This window comes from Protomyctophum bolini (genome assembly GCF_963924005.1).
Source record: "Protomyctophum bolini genome assembly, chromosome: 6".
Taxonomy (NCBI): Eukaryota; Metazoa; Chordata; class Actinopteri; order Myctophiformes; family Myctophidae; genus Protomyctophum; species Protomyctophum bolini.
This window is the reverse complement of record NC_137867.1, coordinates 28861192-28881844: the sequence shown is the minus strand read 5'-3', so window position 1 is coordinate 28881844 and position 20653 is coordinate 28861192. Positions and strand designations below refer to the sequence as shown.

At 45.7% G+C, this 20653-nt stretch overlaps 1 protein-coding gene across 3 annotated transcripts in view; it reads left to right on the top strand.

Annotated features, from left to right (window-relative positions):
* The window catches only part of kat6a (K(lysine) acetyltransferase 6A), a 57804-nt gene extending 37245 nt beyond the window's left edge, over window positions 1-20559 (top strand). For 2 of the 3 annotated variants that reach the window (XM_080765424.1, XM_080765425.1), the window contains exons 9-17: window positions 412-527; window positions 1268-1409; window positions 3973-4134; window positions 5345-5438; window positions 8896-9127; window positions 9252-9462; window positions 11207-12007; window positions 12463-12733; window positions 14700-20559. In XM_080765424.1, the coding sequence (XP_080621550.1) occupies window positions 412-527; window positions 1268-1409; window positions 3973-4134; window positions 5345-5438; window positions 8896-9127; window positions 9252-9462; window positions 11207-12007; window positions 12463-12733; window positions 14700-18100 (5430 nt within the window). In that variant the 3' untranslated portion in view covers window positions 18101-20559. The remainder of the gene's footprint in view (window positions 1-411; window positions 528-1267; window positions 1410-3972; window positions 4135-5344; window positions 5439-8895; window positions 9128-9251; window positions 9463-11206; window positions 12008-12462; window positions 12734-14699) is intronic. The other variant, XM_080765426.1, reaches the window with a different exon arrangement.
* The last annotated feature ends 94 nt before the right edge of the window (window positions 20560-20653 follow it).

The following is a 20653-nucleotide window of genomic DNA, read 5'->3' as shown; positions in this document are numbered from 1 at the left end:
GTGTGCATTCTGGTGTAACTGTATATTATTTAACTGTCCGTGGAGTGACAGACGTAAACATAGCAACATGTAGCCTGCCGTAGTAACTTCTCCTCCTCCCCGGACGGTCGGAGCCTCGGAGCGATAGAGCCCAATGCTGCTGTTTGGCCAGGAGCATACCATTACAAGGGGAGGAGGGGTTTCTACTGGTGGCTGCTGGCCCAAATTGATTGCATTTTGCTCACACTTGTGCAGGCTACATTTGAAGAGTTGAAATTAGCAAAATAAAAAATCGCCCCGATAAATCGCCTAATAACAATATTTGGCGATAAACTCATCCAAATCACGATTGCCGATATATTCGTATCGTCACCCAACCCTGGTCTTGACCCATCTTTTTCTCTGTCTCCCTCTGTCGCTTCCACCTTACAGAAGGTCGGGGTGACGGGCCCCCCAGACCCCCAGATGCGCTGTCCGTCTGTTATTGAGTTTGGCAAGTTTGAGATCCAGACTTGGTACTCATCTCCGTACCCACAAGAGTACAGCCGGTGAGCCCCCACACACACATGCATGCAAACATCATTGGTATATTATACCAATTTCAAAGATTTTGAACCCAATACAATGAGAATAAAGCCCTAACCACACCAAAGGGTCACCATGCAACTCCTTGGGTCCAAACGGTTGCAAGGAGTTAACGCTAAAACCGTCTCGACTCTTTGGTGTGGTTTGGGCCATTGAATTCCATGCGTTGAATCACTAGGTCATATCACACCAGAGGGACAATGCTGAAAACCATTTGACCCTTTGGTGTGGTTAGGGCTTAAGGCCACTGATCACTGTGTACACTGTGTGAGCCTAGATACAAGCAGCAATAGAAGTCAAAACTAATATAGAAGGCAAAAGAATGACATGCGTGTAACATTTTACATACGTATAAATTACAGTACATATACAGTATGAGTATATGTGCAAATATACAGGCTGTATCTAAAACTAATATAGATTGCTCAGCAATCAGCCATAGACTGAACCAGTCTATGGCTGGTTCAGTTGTCTTACTACTCTATTCCACCAGCCACTGTGTCAGGTATTTGTGTGAAATGCCTGCCAGTACAGCCAATGTTTAAAAAGGAAGTTAGGTTACCTGTCCACTGGGAAGCTCTTTTTTGAGAACTGGCTTCTTTTGCTGAGTTTTTCAATTATATCCTCTTCCTCGTACTCCGTTGTCCTCCTCTTCTATACTCTCTTTCTCACTCTGCTTTGTCTCTCCCGATCTCCATCCCAGGCTCCCTAAGCTGTACCTGTGTGAGTTCTGCCTGCGCTACATGAAGAGCCGTAGCATCCTGTACCAGCACATGAGGAAGTGCTGCTGGTTCCACCCACCGGCCAACGAGATCTACAGGAAGGAAGAAGTCTCTGTGTTTGAAGTGAGACTTGGGTGGGCGGGAGCAACGGCACAGAGGGGGCGGGAGCAGGGTAGAATGGAGCAATGGGACAGAGGGGGCGGGAGCAGGGTAGACTGGAGCAATGGGACAGAGGGGGCGGGAGCAGGGTAGAATGGGACAGAGGGGGCGGGAGCAGGGTAGAATGGGACAGAGGGGGCGGGAGCAGGGTAGAATGGGATGCAGGTAAACGGAAAGGTGGAGGGAGTAAATTTTCACATCAGAAATGCCAGACAATTTTACATAAATAAATAAAATAATCTATGCTAATATTGTACTCAAGTAGAAATGAAAGGAACTCGACATTATCCTCCAGCGTAAGTAAGCACAGGCTGGAATGTTCCCCCTGTCCAACATGAGATCTAGGGCCAAGTTTACTTGAATAAATCGTACCATTTTGATATGCTTCATCTGGAGATTTTCCTTTAGGCTTGTATAGAGCCTGGAGTTCCAGGCAGGAAGTGGTTTGTCAAAGTCAGACAATGGATTAGGCAGAACAAAGCCTTTTTCATCTGTCAAGAGTCAAGCTCTTTCCTTAGCCTTGCATTTAATCTCTGAATAACACTTTTAACAATACTATACTAACCTGCTGTCGCAGTTAAGCTCATATATGGAGATCCCTGATGTCATCAATATTGGCCAGCAACTCTACAACCCTCAAACCCTTATATCTCCATATGTGGATATGTCAGAACCTGATCTGACATTTCATATGTTGATCCTTCCCCATCTATCCTTCCACTTCGATGTCTCCCTTTTGACATACCTCTGTCCATTCAAATTTCAAACGGGCCCGAAAATTAAGGTCTGCTTCTACATGGGCCCTCATCAAACCCTGTGCACTCAAGAGAATGTCCCCACTACCACCCTTAGATCTCCATAGACTGTATGGAGCTGACCTGTTCTGACATTCCATATGCTGATCTGACCTCATCAAACCCTGTACACTTAAGACATGCTCCTTATATGGCCAGTACATAATTCATTCCATATGTTGCCAAAGCGCCAGCGCTCGCCCAGCAGTCTGCTGTCAACAAGGCGGATGCGTGCCCTCGGGCATCTTACTGGTTATTTTTCCTATAGAGCGGTGCCCATTGGAGCCTCTACAGCGGTGACTGTTGGGCACTGGCCTACTTGGAACGATGCAAGTTGGAAATACATGCCCCGCCCATATATTATGTCTGTGTCCCTTTTATGCCCATATTTGGAGTTCTTTGTCAGGCATGCACAAATATGGAGTCTATGCCGATGTCAGAATTATGTCAGAACAAGCCAGGGCAGAGGCCTTTTTGTGGCGGTTCTGGACACCCTTGGGTCCGACCGACTCGACACCGGGCACGGGTGCAGTTCCCTGTGGTGGGGCGAACGATTCTCAAGTTACGTGGATTACAGACATACGTAGTACACACACACGCACAAAAGTCTGATTTTACTTTGATTGTACATGAACAGTTTCTTAGAAAGTAGACACTTTACTGACCAGGGAGTGAGATGGAAGATTGACTGAAGTATTAGAGGAGAGAAAGATGGAGGACTGAGTTAGAGGAAAGGAATAATGTTTGAGAGAAGAAAGACGGGCTGGGCGGCAGGCAGTCAAGGCCTAGCCCTCAAACCACAGGTCTGCTGCAGCCACCGCCCCTCTCGTCCACATCCTCCTCCAGAGGTGTCATTTACTCCTCCCCACCCTGAAATCAAACAGTCTACACGCCATACACAACAGGATCATCACAGTTACACAATACAGCCCAACAACCTACCATAAGTAGCACGCCTGGCTGCGACTACTGTCACACTACTTATGGAAATAAGGTATTTTGTACCCCTTGCCACAAAACTACTTTCCCACTTGGTACAATGGCATTTGAATCTGAAACAGGAAGCACCGTGGGTTAGCATTCTTAAATATTGCAGCCTGTGGATAACTTACTTTGTGAATGAAGTATTTGAGCTTGTACTTGGTACCACTACCGTTGCCGATAGTACAGGCACAACCATTTCAGACCACAGACCTACTGATGTGGTGTTTTGTTGTGTTGGGCTGGGCTGTTCAGCAGGGACTATCAGCGATGTGTTCATTTAGGCCTTGGTTACTGCATCTTCTCTGCAGACTGTTCTCAATCAGTGCTGATGTTGAAACTGGTCCAGGAAAGGACTGGCCAGCTGCCAACCTCCATTTTTCTATTGTTCTCGCCACTGTCGTAGCTATTTTCTGTCCTTCCTCTGTGTTCTCTCTCTCTCCTCTCTTGTGTGTGCACGTGCGCTCATGTGTGCGTCTCCAGAGATGTAGCTGAGATCATTGTGTTCAATGTCCCTCCTCTCCTCGTCTTCTCCTTGTCCCACAGCTCTAATAGCACTTTAAAGATGTCCACTTACAGATGCCCTCAGGGAGCTTTGTGATGTTTTCCTGTCACTGTAGTTCATATTGATATCCTCCCAGTGTGTGTGCGTTCTGTCTATGCAAATTTGCATTTGTAGGCCTAGATGTTTGCGTATGCATTCTTCTAGTATGTACACATGCACTTACATTTGCATTCTATTTCCCCCTCAGGTGGATGGCAATGTGAGCACAATCTACTGTCAGAACCTGTGCTTACTGGCCAAGCTGTTCCTGGACCACAAGACACTGTACTATGATGTCGAGCCCTTCCTCTTCTACGTCCTCACCCAGAACGACAGCAAGGGCTGCCATCTTGTTGGATACTTCTCTAAGGTGCACACACTGTCACACTGTCACAGTCCCCCTACTACACAATCTTAGCTACGACATTATGTAATGTAGGCTTAGATTAGATGAAATGGGATAAGATTAGATGACATAAGTAAATCTGTGGCAGGTAGCATGCTTATCACACAGGCACAGAGCCTCTTACAACTTATGCTTTTGAACCAGACCCTCATCCCCTCTCTGTCTCTATCTCTACTTTCAGTCTTATGCTTTTGAACCAGACCCTCATCCCCTCTCTGTCTCTATCTCTACTTTCAGTCTTCAAAGTATTGAACCAGACCCCCATCCCCTCTCTGTCTCTATCTCTACTTTCAGTCTTCAAAGTATTGAACCAGACCCTCATCCCCTCTCTGTCTATATCTCTACTTTCAGTCTTCAAAGTATTGAACCAGACCCCCATCCCCTCTCTGTCTATATCTCTACTTTCAGTCTTCAAAGTATTGCCAATAAGGCAAGGACAATATCCATTTTATTGATCCCAGTGGGGAAATGGAGTGTTCACAGCAATAAGTAATAAGGCACATAAAACAATTGTAAAATAGTGGCTCATGAAAGGAAAACTACAATAAAATGTCTAGACTGACCTGTTGTAATGAATTCTAGTGAATTGGGAGCATATTGTCCTGATGCAGGTGCTCCCATTAGCATGCCTCCTCCTGCCAAACGCAGCATCTAGTGGGGTAGTACACCTTGATCAACATCCAGCACTACAGACTGCCTCCTGTGTAACACGCACAGGATCACTGTACATCAGGAGCCCCCTACCTGGACAATATTTTACTGGGTGGGCGATCGTGACCAGAACGTCCTAGTAAAATAACAAATTAAGAATGTATTAATTATTAACCAAGAATTGAAGAAGGTGTGCACGATATGCACATTGTCAGTGCATAAACTCCACTAGTCCCCCCCCCTCCCCGAGCCGTCGTGATCCACGGGTTTAGAACCCCTGATCTATGCCACACTGCGTGAGCACACACACACACACACACACACACACACACACACACACACACACACACACACACACACACACACACACACACACACACACACACACACACACACAATGCTTGTGTGTGTGTGTGTGTGTGTGTGTGTGTGTGTGTGTGCTCACGCTCACTCATCTGTTGGTTTCTGTGTAAAATGTGTGTCTCTCTCTGATGTGTCTCTGTGTGCATGTCTTCCTCTTCAGGAGAAGCACTGTCAACAGAAGTACAACGTGTCCTGCATCATGATTCTTCCCCAGTACCAGCGCAAGGGCTACGGACGCTTCCTCATTGACTTCAGTAAGGCCCTCTCAGCCTTCCTCAGATAGATACACAATGCATACCCACACAAATGCAGTCAAATATCCATACACACAACACACTTGTGATGCCATCATACACACCCAGAGTGATGTGCAACTGCATGCACACAGACAGACATGCTTACGGAGTCATGCCTGTTTAATCCTGATCCCTCTACTGCAGATATTGGGTTGTTGGCATTCCATTCGATAGCAAGGGATCGAAGAACACGTCCCCATTCAGATTGAAACCTGCCTGTATTGAACACTCTCTATGAAACACACTGACACATTTCCTGTTCTTTCGAGAGCATTTGTGCTAGTTGCTCGCTTTAAAGCGTTTAAACAGTGCTGGCTGGCTCGGAGAGACCTATTTACTTTTTGGGAAACAAGGACAATGTTCTCACATTTCTCTTTTCCGACAAAACTTGCATAATGAGTGAGCAAGTGGGTGCTCTGCGTTTTGCCCAAGGATTCTTTGATGTTGTGGGCAGTCTCAGTTGCACTCAAATTCACCCATCAGCAACCATTGCAAACTTGGCAATAGGATCTGAAGCGAGGCCTGTAAAAAATAATAATTTCTCTGAACTGTTTAATCAATGCCCTAGTAGCATACTAGAAATGCATTGCTACCGAACCAGATTCACATGCTTAAAGATTCACTACTGGTTCTTGAAAGAAGACCTGTTTGTTTCTTTGTTGGATAAAGGCATGTTTCATTATGTAATAGAATTAATTATGTTCAGTTTGGGGCACCAATAGCTGAGTGGTTAAGAATTGTGATATAAAGTACATTGTTTTCAATGCCGATAACAAAAATCAATAACTTTTTGAGGGGTGCTAGCCCCTCCTATACACAGGTTTAATATTTGTCTTTAGTTCAATGTTTGCTTTGTAAACGCATGAAGGGAAAATTCACGTCATAATGTGTAATTTACGTCATATTGTCTCTTTATTGTTAATGGCATACAGTAATGTTTGTGTTGGCACCGTTTGTTTTACATCACCATTACATCACCTAATCAACATGAGTTAGACTTTCATATATTAGCGCCCCTCACTTCAAACGGGTGTGATTTATTTGTATACAGCCATGTAGTGTAGTTCTGCTAGTCCAACATTAAACCCTACCACCTATAGAGTTGACCAGTGACCACCCTCGTTTAGAACTTTCTGGCACAGTGGCTCGGTAGGGAAGAATCTCCCATTAATTTACTCTATAGTATACAAGGTTTGAGTTAGATCTGGTGAATCATGACCATTAAACATTTGATTCGGTTCATAAAAGGAATTGAAAAACTACACTGCACATATTTTAAGAATGAACTACTAGTACTTAACCCATTCTGACCTGAGATCAGATTCTAAAAATGTCTACATGATGTTCTACATCAAAGTCAATTTGAAGTAAAAAATAGCAGACCTACAAGCTTGTGGCGCGCTATGAGCTTGTAGATCTGCTATTTTTCAATAGCTAACTGGCGGGAACACCAAAAGGGGTTCCCGCCCAAAATGGGTTAAAAGGGTAAGACTACTTTTTGAGAGGTTTGTGTTGTTTTTTTACCTTATTATGGGCAAACTATTCCATTCCATGAGTTATTTCACTCCGTTGTGTTGTTTATTAGCAATTTCAGAAATAAAAATAGTCGCTCATTGACTTCCATTGTAACGGGGAAACAGCTCTCAAAGTCACTCTTTTAGCACATAATCCAACGCAACAAAAGCTGATTCTGACAGTTTATGACATCAGGAAAACTCATGCGGTTTTATTTTCGTCTTTTAAGATGGATTTGTAAAGTTACTATTTTAGTCGGAGATGGACTGCAGCAGTACTACGGCGTTCCCAACTCACGCGGGCCGTCTTGCCACAGTAAACAGAAGTCTCCACGCTGTTTGAGATGCACCCTCACATATAGCAATCCCAGACACAGACACTTTACACACTTCTTCTAAAGTGTGTTATAAAGTGTCTCCCTCAAACACGTCCATTGTGTATGTTTTTAGTGACAAGCGGACGAGATCAAATCCATTTGTTTACATCCCCTTCGTAAGGAAGTAGTGTACAGTTTTGTTCCAATCAGATCAGACGCGAACAGCAGTGATTCGGTCGGCGTAGGCATACCTACCGGATCTTCTTTCTACACAAATTTGTCAAAACAAGACAAAGTTGACATTTTATATTAAAAATAAAACCGCATGAGTTTTCCTGACATAAACTGTCACTTGTTGCGTTCGTTTATGTGCTAAAAGAGTGACTTTGAGAGCTGTTTCCCCGCTACAATGGAAGTCAATGGACCCTATTTTTTATTTCTTAAATTGCTAATAAACAACACAACGGAGCGAAATAACTCATGGAATGTAATAGTTTGCCCATAATAAGGTAAGAAAGCAAACCAAACCTCTAAAAAAGTGGTCTTACCCTTTAGCTATCCCATCCCATAATAAACCATTTTACATGCATTTCCAATGCTTCCAATCAAATGATGGTTTAGCTTGCTTCTTTTTTACTTTAACCATTACCATTATTATAGTGTTTATATTAACACAATGAGCTCCAGGATTTCTTTCAAAATAGGAGCTCAGGGTGCTGGGCAGATATGGCAGCTTTTACTCTGAAAGCCCCCCCTTCCGTTCCGTACAAAAACAGGGAGGCATAATGTTGCTTGCTAGATAGATAGATCTTTATTTGTCATTGCAACGTGTACAACGAAATTAAAAGTGCCAACCAATCAGTGCATTATATCACAAAACAACATATACAAGCTAAAAACAAAACACACATGACTTCTTGTTATTGCACAACCCCAGCAGCACAATGCACAAACATGTAATTTCATCTGTTATCGCACAACAAACCCTTATTGTACTTTAAGATAGCAGATAAAAAAACTAAAAGTGTTGCAGTAACAGATCATTTTTTAGCAGCATTGAGTGCAACTACCGCTGTGGGATAGAAGCTGTTACTGAATCTGTTGGTCTTGGACTTGATCACTCTGTACCGTCTGCCTGATGGCAGCAGTTCAAACAGTGAGTGAGCGGGGTGGGAAGTGTCTGTCATAATGTTCAGAGTTTTTTTATGACAGCGGTCTCTGTGTAGTTCTTCCAGTGTGGGGAGAGGGCAGCCAACGATCTTCTGTGCTTGCTTACCTTGCAATGATTAATGGGGTGGTAAAATATTGTAATTGACTTTAGTGATTTTCCGCAACGATGTACAATTATGTCTCTGAGCTGTTTAATCTAGTGTAGCATATAAACTAATGTGACTGTCACTAACATTTCAATAACACAAGCTCCACCAATGAGATGCATTGTTTTACAACCACGTCACTCGTGGTAAATCTCTGCAGAAATGAATGGGATTTTTTCCGGCACCACACTGTTGAGTTCCTTAGCTTAGCTTTATCACACTTTTTGAGTCAAAGAAGCTCTGGATGTAACCTCCCAACCCCCTACAGGCTATCTGCTGTCAAAGCGTGAGGGCCAGCCGGGCTCCCCGGAGAAGCCCCTGTCTGACCTAGGCCGTCTGTCCTACATGGCCTACTGGCGCAGCGTTGTCCTGGAGTGCCTCCACCATGTCCGTGACCGACAGCTCACCATCCGCCACCTCAGCAAGCTGACAGGGATCTGCCCCCAGGACATCACTGCTACGCTGCACCAGCTCAACATGCTGGAACAGCGAGGAGATCGGTTAGAGATAAAAGACTACATATGCACACTGAACATATTTATGCGTTTATCTGTACACATCTAAAAAAAAAACGCAGGCGTTGCACAGACTTTATTCCTGACTTCCCTCCCTGGTTTTCTCCAGGTTGGTACTGGTGCGGAGAGAGAAGCTGGTGGCCAACCACATGGCACGTCTCCAGGCTAGGCCCAGGGAGCTTGATGTAGACCCTGAATGTCTCCGCTGGACACCAGTCATTGTCACAAACACTGTGGTCTCTGACGCTGATGCAGATGACGACGACGACGATGATGAAGAGGATGACGAGCCAGAGGAAAACAACCGCAAGGAGGTGAATGTGAGTTTTTGTTGATATGCTGCTTGGTTTTCATGTAGCTGGTGATTGTGTTCTGTTTCTGACTACTGACTTGTTTGGCCCTTTTTGAAACTAGCTCCTTGCCACTCGCCCTACACACTTCCACTCGGTTTGAGCATAGATATATAAATAATTGAGATGGCACCGGGATTCCCCTCCCATCTAGTGCCGTCTCTATTATTTATATATCTATTCTCAAACCAAGTGGAAGTGTGTAGGGCGAGTGGCGATGAGCTAGTATCAAAAGGGTTTTTTTTTCTCTTAATGTTCATCAACTTATACAGCTCCATCTCACTGAATTTAGTAAAAGTTCATTTTCTTCTGTAATATAATTCAAAAAGTGAAACTTTTATATATTCTCAATTCATTGTGTATAAAGTGAAGTACCGGTATTTAAAACCTTTTTTTGTATTAATCTTGATGAGTATGGCGTACAGCTCTTGGAAATCAAAAAATCCTATCAATGAATTAGAAAAGAAAATCACGAGAAATGTCGACCATCTGAAAAGTATATTAATGTATGCAGTCAATACTTGGTCTCGGCTACTTTTGAAGAAATGATTTCATCAATGGGGCGTGGCATGGAGGTGATCAGCCTGTGGCACTGTTGAGGTGTTATGGAAGCCCAAGTTTGCTTTGATAACAGCCGTAAATGAATTTGTATTGTTGAGTCATTGTTGAGACAATTCAACCTAGATTCTCTGTGGGGTTCAGGTCAGGCTAGTTGGCTGGTCAGTTAAGCACAGTAATACCATGGTCAGTACACCAATTGCTAGTAGTTTAGGCTCTGTGGGCAGGTGCCAAATCGAGCTGGAAAGGAAAATTAGCATCTCCATGAAGTTTGTCACCATACTGAAGCACAATGTACTCTAAAAAGATGCCCGTGTTGAAACCGTCGTTAACTTTTCACTGTCAGTGGACCAACACCATGCACATAACATGGCCTAAATCATCACATCACAGATGCAAATGTTCCTTTCCAGCTAGATTTGGCACCTGCCCACAGAGCCAAAACTACTAGTAACTGGTGTACTGACCATGGTATTACTGTGCTTAACTGACCAGCCAACTGGCCTGACCTGAACCCCACAGAGAATCTAGGTTGAATTGTCAAGAGGAAGGTGTGAGACATGAGACTGAACAATACAAATTAATTTACGGCTGTTATCAAAGCAAACCTGGGCTTCCATAACACCTCAACAGTGCCACAGGCTGATCACCTCCATGCCACGCCCCATCGATGAAATAATTTGTTCAAAAGTAGCCCAGACCAAGTATTAACCTCATACATTAATATACTTTTCAGATTGTCGACATTTCTCGTTCAAAAAAAACATTTTTGTAGTGGTCTCGTAAAATATTCTAATTCATTGAGATAGGATTTTTTGATTTTCATGAGCTGTACAATGTAATCAAGATTAAAACAAAAAAAGGTTTTAAATGCTTCACTTTATTCACAATGAATGGAGAATATATGAAAGTTTCACTTTTTGAATTATATTACAGAAGAAAATGTACTTTTACATAATATTCTATTCGGTGAGATGGAGCTGTATAGTGGTTCCGCGGTCTGCATTCATAAAAGTAAAATGTTATTGGTTTGTCACATTGGCACTGAAGAGGTTTTTGTATTTGTTGTAGCTTTGTCATATCAGAGCTTTTGACTGTTTTAGGCCTCCATTCTCATAGATTTGGGATTGATTTTGTTAATTGTTTGTGTAAACAGATCAAACCCAGCCACAAGGTCTCTCCCCTCTCCTGGCACATGCCCCAAGAAAGGAGGCGGAAGGAAGAGGAGCATGAAGATGAGGAGGAAGATGAGGAAGAGGAGGAGGAGGAGGAAAGAAAGTGCTTCCCAGGCTTCCCTACTAGTCAGAGTTCCCCAGTGACTTCCTCCCTTGCCGTTGCCCGCTGCCCTGCTCCACCCACCCCCGCTCAGGAGCCGTCACGCCCTCCTCCTCCTGCCAATGGAGAGCGTCGGCCGCGGGGCAGACCGCCCAAAAACTGGCCCTGGGGAAAGGTGAAGGACGGACCACGGGTGGGGAGGCCGCCCAAGATCCGGCCTCCAGAGGTGGAGGAAGAGGAGGAGGAGGAGGAAGAGGAGGAGGAGGAGGAAGAGGAGGAGGAGGTGAACCACGATGGGAGTAACACAACGCAGCACTCCTCTACTAGCCCACCGTCCTTATTCTCCCTGGACCGACGGGCTGACTCTGCCTCCAGCGTGCGGCCAGCGGACATGGCAAGACACCTGGCCGTCACACCTCCACGCCGTGGTCGACCCCCCAGGAAAAAGAGAATTCCTCCTAAGCCCAGACTGAGAGATGGCCAAGTGGAAGGACTGTCCCAGCTAGCCCTAGGGGCCAGGCTCAGCGAGCAACAGCTTCAGCCTGTCAGAAAGAGCTGCTTCAGTGAGAGCAGTGACGAAGAGGATGAGGATGATGATGACGACGATGAGGATGAGAATGAGGAGAGAAGAGCCTGTTCCCCACCCATCCTCACCAAACCTGCCATGGGGCTAAAATGCAAGGTAAGCAGTCTGATGTACATGCTGGTGGTATTTCAGTTAAGTGGTCCAATAACAGAATATATAGGAGAGAATACTGTAGTTAGTGAATGGAAGAACTTATAATACATTACTTACTGCAGAATCAACAAAATCATGTTGTGTATATAAGTTTGTATATATAGGTTTCTCGCATACAAGCTGTGGCTACTGAATGGGCAAACTGTCTGCATTGTAGATCAAAGTTGACTCAAGTGTGGTTTATATCTTTTCCCCATTTCTCCAAATTGAACATGTTCTCAATTGTTAGGAATGAATACTTGCTAGCTATTTGAAACTTTGCTAGTTCTGAACTGGTGGTGATAGAAAAAGTTCCTGTGTCTCACTGAAGTACAGCGAGGTGATGAAGACGGAGGAAGAGACGTTACTGTAAAAGAGAATCAATGCTCGGCTGACTTTACCCTTGTTTCCCGCACCAGAAGCCCCTGAGGAAGCGTCGAATCCGCCAGCGGAGCCACCCTCACAGCAGTGTAGTAACCGAGACCATCTCTGAGACAACTGAGGTCCTGGACGAACCCTTTGTTGACTCTGATTCAGAGCGGCCCATGCCCCGCCTGGAGGAGGAAACCCCCCTGGGGCTCCACCACCACCCACTGCGACGCTATCCCCCAGCCCGGTCTGCCATGAGGCTGTCTGATCCGGCACCAAAACGGGGCCGACGCTCTAACCTCACTGAGTCAGAGGACGACGGTGAGTTGAGATATGTTTTGGGATTATTGGAAACTAGAAGAAAAAATAAAACTGGCACATCCGTTGGACAGCAAAAAATATACGTACAAAAAAGTCTGCACACTGAGACTTTGCAGAGCTCCCAGTCGAGGCTTTATTGATTGTTATTGGTTATTGAAAACTACACTTAAAACGTTTTTTCACCCTTCTAGAGCATATTTGCGGTCATACAATCTTTAAGTCTAATTTTAATTGCATCCTGTCAAACGGAAACAACAGCAGGTAGTAACCAAATTAACCAATAATATGACCTTCGTTTTTTAAGATCATCTTTTTATTTGGGTGCGGGCGTCTTTATTGTCATTAGCAAAACTGCCATCGATACTAGGCTAATTAGCACAATTTGCCGACTGTGGATAGCATGCCGTTCAGTACTCCACCTCTGTAGTACTCCAACTGAATATGCCATCCACTCCAACTGAATATGCCATCCACTCCAACTGAATATGCCATCCACCCAGACAGCCATGTTTCTATTTACTTGCGCAAGCAGAGCGCGCAAGTAATAATTTCGCCCGGTCTGTGTGCACTGTGCCAGCCAACCCGCCACTTGATGCGTATGCAAATAAAACTGCAGATTTGTGCCTGCATCAAGTGGCGGGTTGGCTGGCACGGTTTTTGGCGCAAAGTAACCACAGTATACCGCTAATCAACTTACAAATTACTCATACATATGTATATGTAATTTGTAAGTTATTCTATTTTACAAATTACATATATATGTATGAAATCCATATACATATGGTCATGTATGTAAATGGATTTCATACATATACATATATATGTAATTTGTAAAACTAATTGTGCCTGATTTGCTGGGACCAGATTGCATACATGACCATATGTCTTACGTCATCATTGAGAGCTAGTCATAGATATACATATATAATAATTTGTAAGTTGATTAGCGGTATACTGTGGTTACTTACAGAGAATATGATATAGGTGGGGAGTTAAGTTTGTTATAAAAGAAGATATTTCCATTAAAATAATTAAAAATGAAATCAAGATATTAGAAAAAGTAGAACACGTATGCATACATGTAAAAGATAAAGATCTATATATCATTCTTATGTACAGATCACCTAAAACAGACCTTTCGAAATTAAACACATTTCTCGAAAACATGGTAAAGTATCTATCATCTCCGACTTCTGCAATTATGATAATAGGAGATTTCAATGAAGACCAATATAGTGAGAAAGGTAGAATTATAAAGACCTTCATGTCAAGATTAGGCTTTAAACAATTAAATACAAATCCAACTACAGATTACGGAAGTATTTTAGATCATGTATATTTTAACAAATGTGAAAGTATTATTACAGAAATTGAAGTTAGAGACACCTATTACTCTGATCATGATTTAGTATAGTATTTAGTATATTCCAAGATGAAATACATTTAAAACAATTGACAATTTAGAATAAATAATAGAATAATTATACTGTATAACATATTTTAATTCAGTTTATATACCTTTTTTTCATCACATATCAATGATATATATATTTATGGCCTACTAGTGTGCAACAAGCAAGTATCTAGTTACTACTATCTAGTATTCTAGTTACTGCTGTGTTCAGATCCGGTCTAGAGCCACAACACACATGCACGGCTTGCACCCACACCATTTCCTTATCCTTTCGAAACTGGTTGTGTAGAAATGTCCAGAATGAGTTGCCATGCGAGTCAGGAGCTACAAAATAAATACGCAAACATCCAAATCTTTTTATTTAAATTCAAATGTCAATGTAACGATCGAACCTTGAGATGTTTTGTGGCAGCTATAAAAGAAAGGCATCACCAAATGACTCATTTGATGAATATTTGCTGACAGACACAATTCAGTGAATAATTTGAATTACCTTAAGCCTTGTATCTAACTAATATATTTATCCTGGTCAATCTCTTCTCTCTCTGTCAGACCTCACCCCTGTCCTGAAGCCTGTATCCACACTTCCTGCGGCCCCTTCAGAGTCCACTGAGGCCAATCCTGAAGTTCCTGTCAAGAAGAAGAAAGGATGGCCTAAAGGCAAGAGCCGCAAGCCCCTCCACTGGAAGAAACGTGGTCCAGGCAGGCCGCCAGGCAGCGGTTCCAAACAGCGGGCAGCTGCAGAGATCCAGGCGCAATCCGGAGTCCCCCCACCCACAAAGATCAAGATGAAACCTGGACGCAAGCCACAGAGCTGGTACCTGCAGAGGGCACAGGAGGAGGCAAAGAGGCAAGAGCAGGAGAGGCAGAGACTCATGGAGCAGCAGCAGCTAACGGCTACGCAACCATCCCAGGTAGAGGACCGAGCTGCAAAGAGAGCCTGCAGAGCCAGCATTGACAACGCCAACAAGTGCAAAGACACTGATGATGAAGACGACTACCTACCCAAGCCTGTGGAGCAGAAGGTTCCCAAGAGACGTGGCAGACCGCCCAAGAACCCCGCACTTCGCCAGCCACCTCCGCCCGCCCCCAAACCCCCTCCTGTTTCTGAGCCTGAGGAGGAAGAGGACGAGACTGAGAGGAGCTGTTGGGGTGACGACAAGCCCAGTCGGCCACCGTCCCGTCCCCTGCTCTCCCCTTCCTCATCCTCCACTGTGGCGCCTCGGGGCTCTCAGTCCCAGGATGTAGAAATAGGTGACAGGGAGGAGGAAGAGGATGACGACGAGGGGGAGGAAGAGGAACCTGGAAATGGCAGACGGCCGGTGGCCATGTCAGGATCTGGCAGTCGGCGTAGTGAAGACCATGATGCTGACGACGAGGGAGATGGACACCTGGAGGACAAGAGCATCAGCAGCAGCAGTAGCAGCAGTAAGAAGAGGAAGAGCCAGGACTCGGAGGAAGATGAGGATGAAGATGATGAGGAGGAGGAGGAAGAGCCTGCCTCCCGCGCCAGCTCTCCTCCTGTCAAAGAGGAACCTCAGGGTGGTGAGGCTTTTTTAGACATTCAGGACAGTGCAACCCGCAACTATGTCAGCAAACAGGAGGAGGACGAGGAGGAGGAGGAGGCTGACGAGGAACAGCAGCAGGAGGTGAAGTGCAGGCCCTCATCGGCTGACCCTGAGCAAGAAGAGAGGAGGCGCAGGGAGCAGGAGGAGTCGGCAGCGGCAGCCGCGGCTGTTGAAACGGTAACGGCAATCTCTGTGCCAGCAGAGCCCATGGAAATCCAGCCTCTTCACCCAGAGGACAAGGCAGTCTCACTGCTGATGGAGCCCCAGCACCCCCACCCTCACTCCCACCCTCACCAACAACACCCCGACTTCAAAGAGGAGCTGAGCCATCACCACCCTCACCACACCCATCACCACCACCACCCCCACCACTCCAATGAGCTGGACCTGGAAACGGTGCAGGCTGTGCAGTCTCTGACCCAGGGTGAGGCCCAGGATGAGGAAGCTGAGCCCCACCCACATCATGGAGCCTACCAGGACTGTGAGGAGACCCTGGCTGCTTGTCGCACACTGCAGAGCTTCAGCCACACCGGGGAGGCAGAGGAGGAGACTCTGGCTCTTGTGGATGAATGTGGGACCTCCCAACACAGCAGCCCCCTGCCCAACCCTCCCATGCCTCCCCTGCCCAACCAGTCGGTACGCTCAGTCAACAGCCCAGGGCTGCCTCCTGGTGTGATGTCGCCAGGGCCAGCAGGAGCACAGAGGGGAGGCACACCTGGCCCAGCAGGGGCACCAGGGGGAGGCGGAGGAGGATACACCCAGATCACCCCGGAACATCCCAGCTCCCTCTCGGCCCCTTCCCAACAGAACATGGAGACATCCCCAATGATGGACGTGCCATCGGTGTCCGACCACTCCCAGCAAGTGGTGGATAGTGGCTTCAGTGACCTGGGCAGTATTGAGAGCACCACTGAGAACTATGACAACCCTAGCAGCTACGACTCCACCATGGGTGGAGCAGCCAGTGGGGCAGGCAACGGCGGTGGTGGAGGGGGGGGAATGTCAGTGGCCGGTGCAGGTACAGCCGCCTCGGTGACTTCTGCGTCAGCTTCTTCGTCCTCCAGGTCGGCCACACCCTCCTCTTCGTCCTCCCAGGCTAACAGCTGCTCCTTTGTCCCCACACCAGGCCTTGGGTCTTCCTCAGGCCCTGTGGGTTCACAACTCTCCATGGGCAGCTGCAGCCTCATCCAGCAGACTGCACCGGGACCCAACAACGCTGGTTCGGGAGCCAATAATGGAGGTAATGCTGCACAGCCCCCGCCACCGCCATCCAACACCCCTAACTGTGGCATTAAATCTCCCCAGAACTGTGTGGTAATTGAGAGGCCACCCAGCACCAACCAGCAGCAGCAGCAGCAGCAGCAGGCACCACAGAAGAAGGTGCCTCAGCAACAACCCCCTCCTCAACAACAGCAGCAGCAACAACAACCTCCCAACCCTCAGCCCCCACCCTCCGCGCCGCCACCCCAGCAGCAACAGCAGTCCCTGTCTCAGTGCAGTATGGGTAATGGCTTTTCTTCCACTCCCATGATCATGGAGATCCCAGAAAGTGGCGGCGGAGGAGGAGGCCGAAGCCTGTATGAACGTATGGGTCAAGACTTTGGCACTGGGGGATACCCTCAGCCCTCGGCTACCTTCAGCCTGGCCAAGCTCCAGCAGCTCACCAACACTATCATGGACCCCCACTCCATGCCCTACTCCCACTCTGCATCAGTCACGTCCTATGCCACCAGTGTGTCTCTGTCCAACCCAGGACTGGCTCAACTTGCCCCCTCTCCCCACCCTCCCCTCTCCCAGGGACAGGCCACCATGACCAGCCCTCCCAACCTCAGCTCTGGCTCCATGAACTTGGGGTCGCTGCAGTTGCAGTGTAACATGCCTGGCACCAATATTGGCCTGCCGCCTCCTCCTCACACTCAGCGCTTACAGGGCCAGATGGCCACGGTGAAGGGTCACATATCCATCCGCTCCAAAGCCACACAGCAGCTGGCCCCGGCCCCACACCAGCAGCAGCTGTACGGCCGCAGCTCCGGTGCCGTGGCTATGCAGGGCACACCGCGCACCCTGGCCGTGCAGCGTGGCATGATGCCCAACCTGATGCCTGCCCCGTCAGCCTACAATTCTATGAATATGACGCCACTCAATGCCATGTCAGCTGGCTACCGCATGCCCCAACCGATGATGAACAGTGGTTACCATGGTAACCCACCCTACATGAACCAGCCAGCCCAGTACCCCATGCAGATGCAAATGGGCATGATGGGAGGACAGGGTTACCCACAGCAGCCTATGCAGCCCAATCACCACGGCAACATGATGTACACGGGCCCCACTCATCACAGCTATGCCGGTGTGCCCAAGCAGTCACCTTACATGAGCAGATGAGCATCTGAAGAACAAACTGCAAAAAACAACTTCAGCCAGGGGGGCATGGCGGGCCAGCGCTCATACTGAGCTGTATTCTTAAATATTGTACCGTGACTCTCATTCACCCTCTCTACAGCCGCAGCAGGCACAAGAGACGGGACAGGGAGAGTTAAAGAGAAAGAGAGAAAGGGTCTTTGGCTTTCTTGTATTTCTATGTTGTCATTTTGTTCCATTCAGTCAGACTTCCCCCCCCTCCCCCCAGCCAGTTGTTTTATGGGAGGCAGCTGGCAGAATAGCTTTGTGTTTGCGTACACCGACCTTTAAGCATCCGATGTGAGGCCTATACACTCTGAAACGGTTTTTCAATTAGGCCAACGGTGTGCCTACATCCGCCTGGTGTCAGTGGTTCACGCAACACATGGGAGGAGAGATGAGGAGCAAGAGAAAGAGGGGGAAAAAGACAGACTGTGCGGGAGGGACCTCAAAATGAGGAAAACATTAAAAACGCGGTTAACTGAATATATTCAACCATGCACACAATCTTTTAAATGACATAGGAAGCCTTATCTTAAAAAAGAGACAATGAGACATTGTAGATGGACTGTTTTTGTTTTTTTAAAACAACCTTTTTTATTTTTTGTTCATTTGTTTCATCAACATTTAGTTGTGATGAAAATACTCCTATACTACGCTCATACACTTGGGTGTCCATACGTACGTGGCATCCATGGAGCAGTGGTTTGCTCTTTCACCAAATAAAACGTCAGCGTCTCCCGTCTGCACTCCGAGAGGGAGAGGAGCTCACATGGCTGTAGACATAACATGCATAGGAGCAAGGCGTTCGGCCCATGTGAGGAATAAGCCAGTTTCCTGATTTCTGTCTTCCTATATGGACGCCGCATGTGTCTAACGATGCACAGCTAAATAGAAACAGGAGGCAGGTGAGCAGGGTCATGTTTGATGGATAGTATGTCGCTAAAATAAAAGAAGTAGCAGTTTTTGTTTGTTTTGTTTTACAATACGCCGCCGTTCTGAGAAACACTTAGATGTAAATATTCTGGTACTTCCTAATAATCCAGCAGCAGCACACAAATACACACTCTAGCTGTCTCCCTCTGGTGGCCAGCACTTTTAAGTGCTACTTTTCTTTTTATATATATATATATCTCTCACTCCACTGACAAATTCTTTATATATATATATATATATATATATATATATATATATATATATAATGTCAGCCCTTTAGCAGTTTGGCGGAGGGGGGGGCTACAGAATGAATTGTGGAAATCCTGCCTTAAGGCAAATCAGTTGCTAATAACAGTAGCTGAACACAACCCCCTCCCGCCACTCCCCACAAGTGTTGATGACCTAGGACGTCCAGGGGTTCTATTTTTGAATGGTGTTTCTTCTATTCAAACTAAAACACTGCACTCCCATTGGCTAGTGACAGGGTGAGGGGCTGTTCATCCTTCAGCAGAGGTGTGCCTACTGTACATGCATCTGGTGTATTACTGGCCCCTCCCACAGACATGCCCACACTTAGGGTGTTAGTGTGGTGGTGGGGTCCTGTTTGGTTAAAGGCGATCGATGGGAGGGTTGGAGGAGTTGAACCCAGTTGCTCCATGTTCCAGTATTCAGAGTCAAAACAATTTTTTTCTCCTCCTTACAGACCAGATGTTTTCATATTTTATTTGTGTGTATTGATCTGTTCTGTTTTGTTTCTCTATGAATTCTACCTGACTGGGCAGCTTTCTTTTGACACAAGCTGACTCTTTTTCGACTTTAGGAAGAAAATAAAAATATATTGTAGAGAGAAAATGTTTTTTCTATAATATACAATGGAAAAATTCTGACATTGATATTGGTACTGTCATTTTTTTCACTTCTGTTTCAGGAACAAAATCAATACATATTTTTTAGCTCGACTTCTTGGGGTAATAATTATTACTAAGAAATTCAAAACGAAAAAAAATTACCACTCACTTTTAGTGACTTTAAGATGCCTTTAACCTCTCCATTCCATCTCATCTCTAGAGTTTTTCTATCTTTGTGTAGTATATTAATGCTATTTTAAACAAAAAGGAAAAAACGGATATCTAAAGGTCACTTAGTGTTCTTTTCTTTATTTTTTATTTTTTGACTGTGTGTATAGGATGACTTCCTTACATTTAAGAGGCATGTAAAAATGAGCTCAGTATATTTCTGTCTGTTTATATCGCTTCCCTTTTTGTATCCTTTGTAATTGTACATGGTGCGTTGTAAGCTAAGAGAGCGCAAAATAAAAAGAGAGAAGGACCGATGGCCGGGCACGCAGTGAAGGTTGAGTTGCACTCGGCACTGCCTCGACTCTCTACTTTGTCCCTGTATGTATTTCTCATTTATTCGTTTGTTTGTTTTTGTTTCCTTTCTTAGCAAGTACTTTCAAAGAACTCTGTACATTTTAACATAAAACAAAAATAAATTATGTTGAGCCATTTATGTTTCATGGTGGCTTCTTCAGGTCAGATGTGATTCAAGTCTGTTACTGGTCCATTTCTGATCCGCTCAACGAAGATGACACATTTTAAG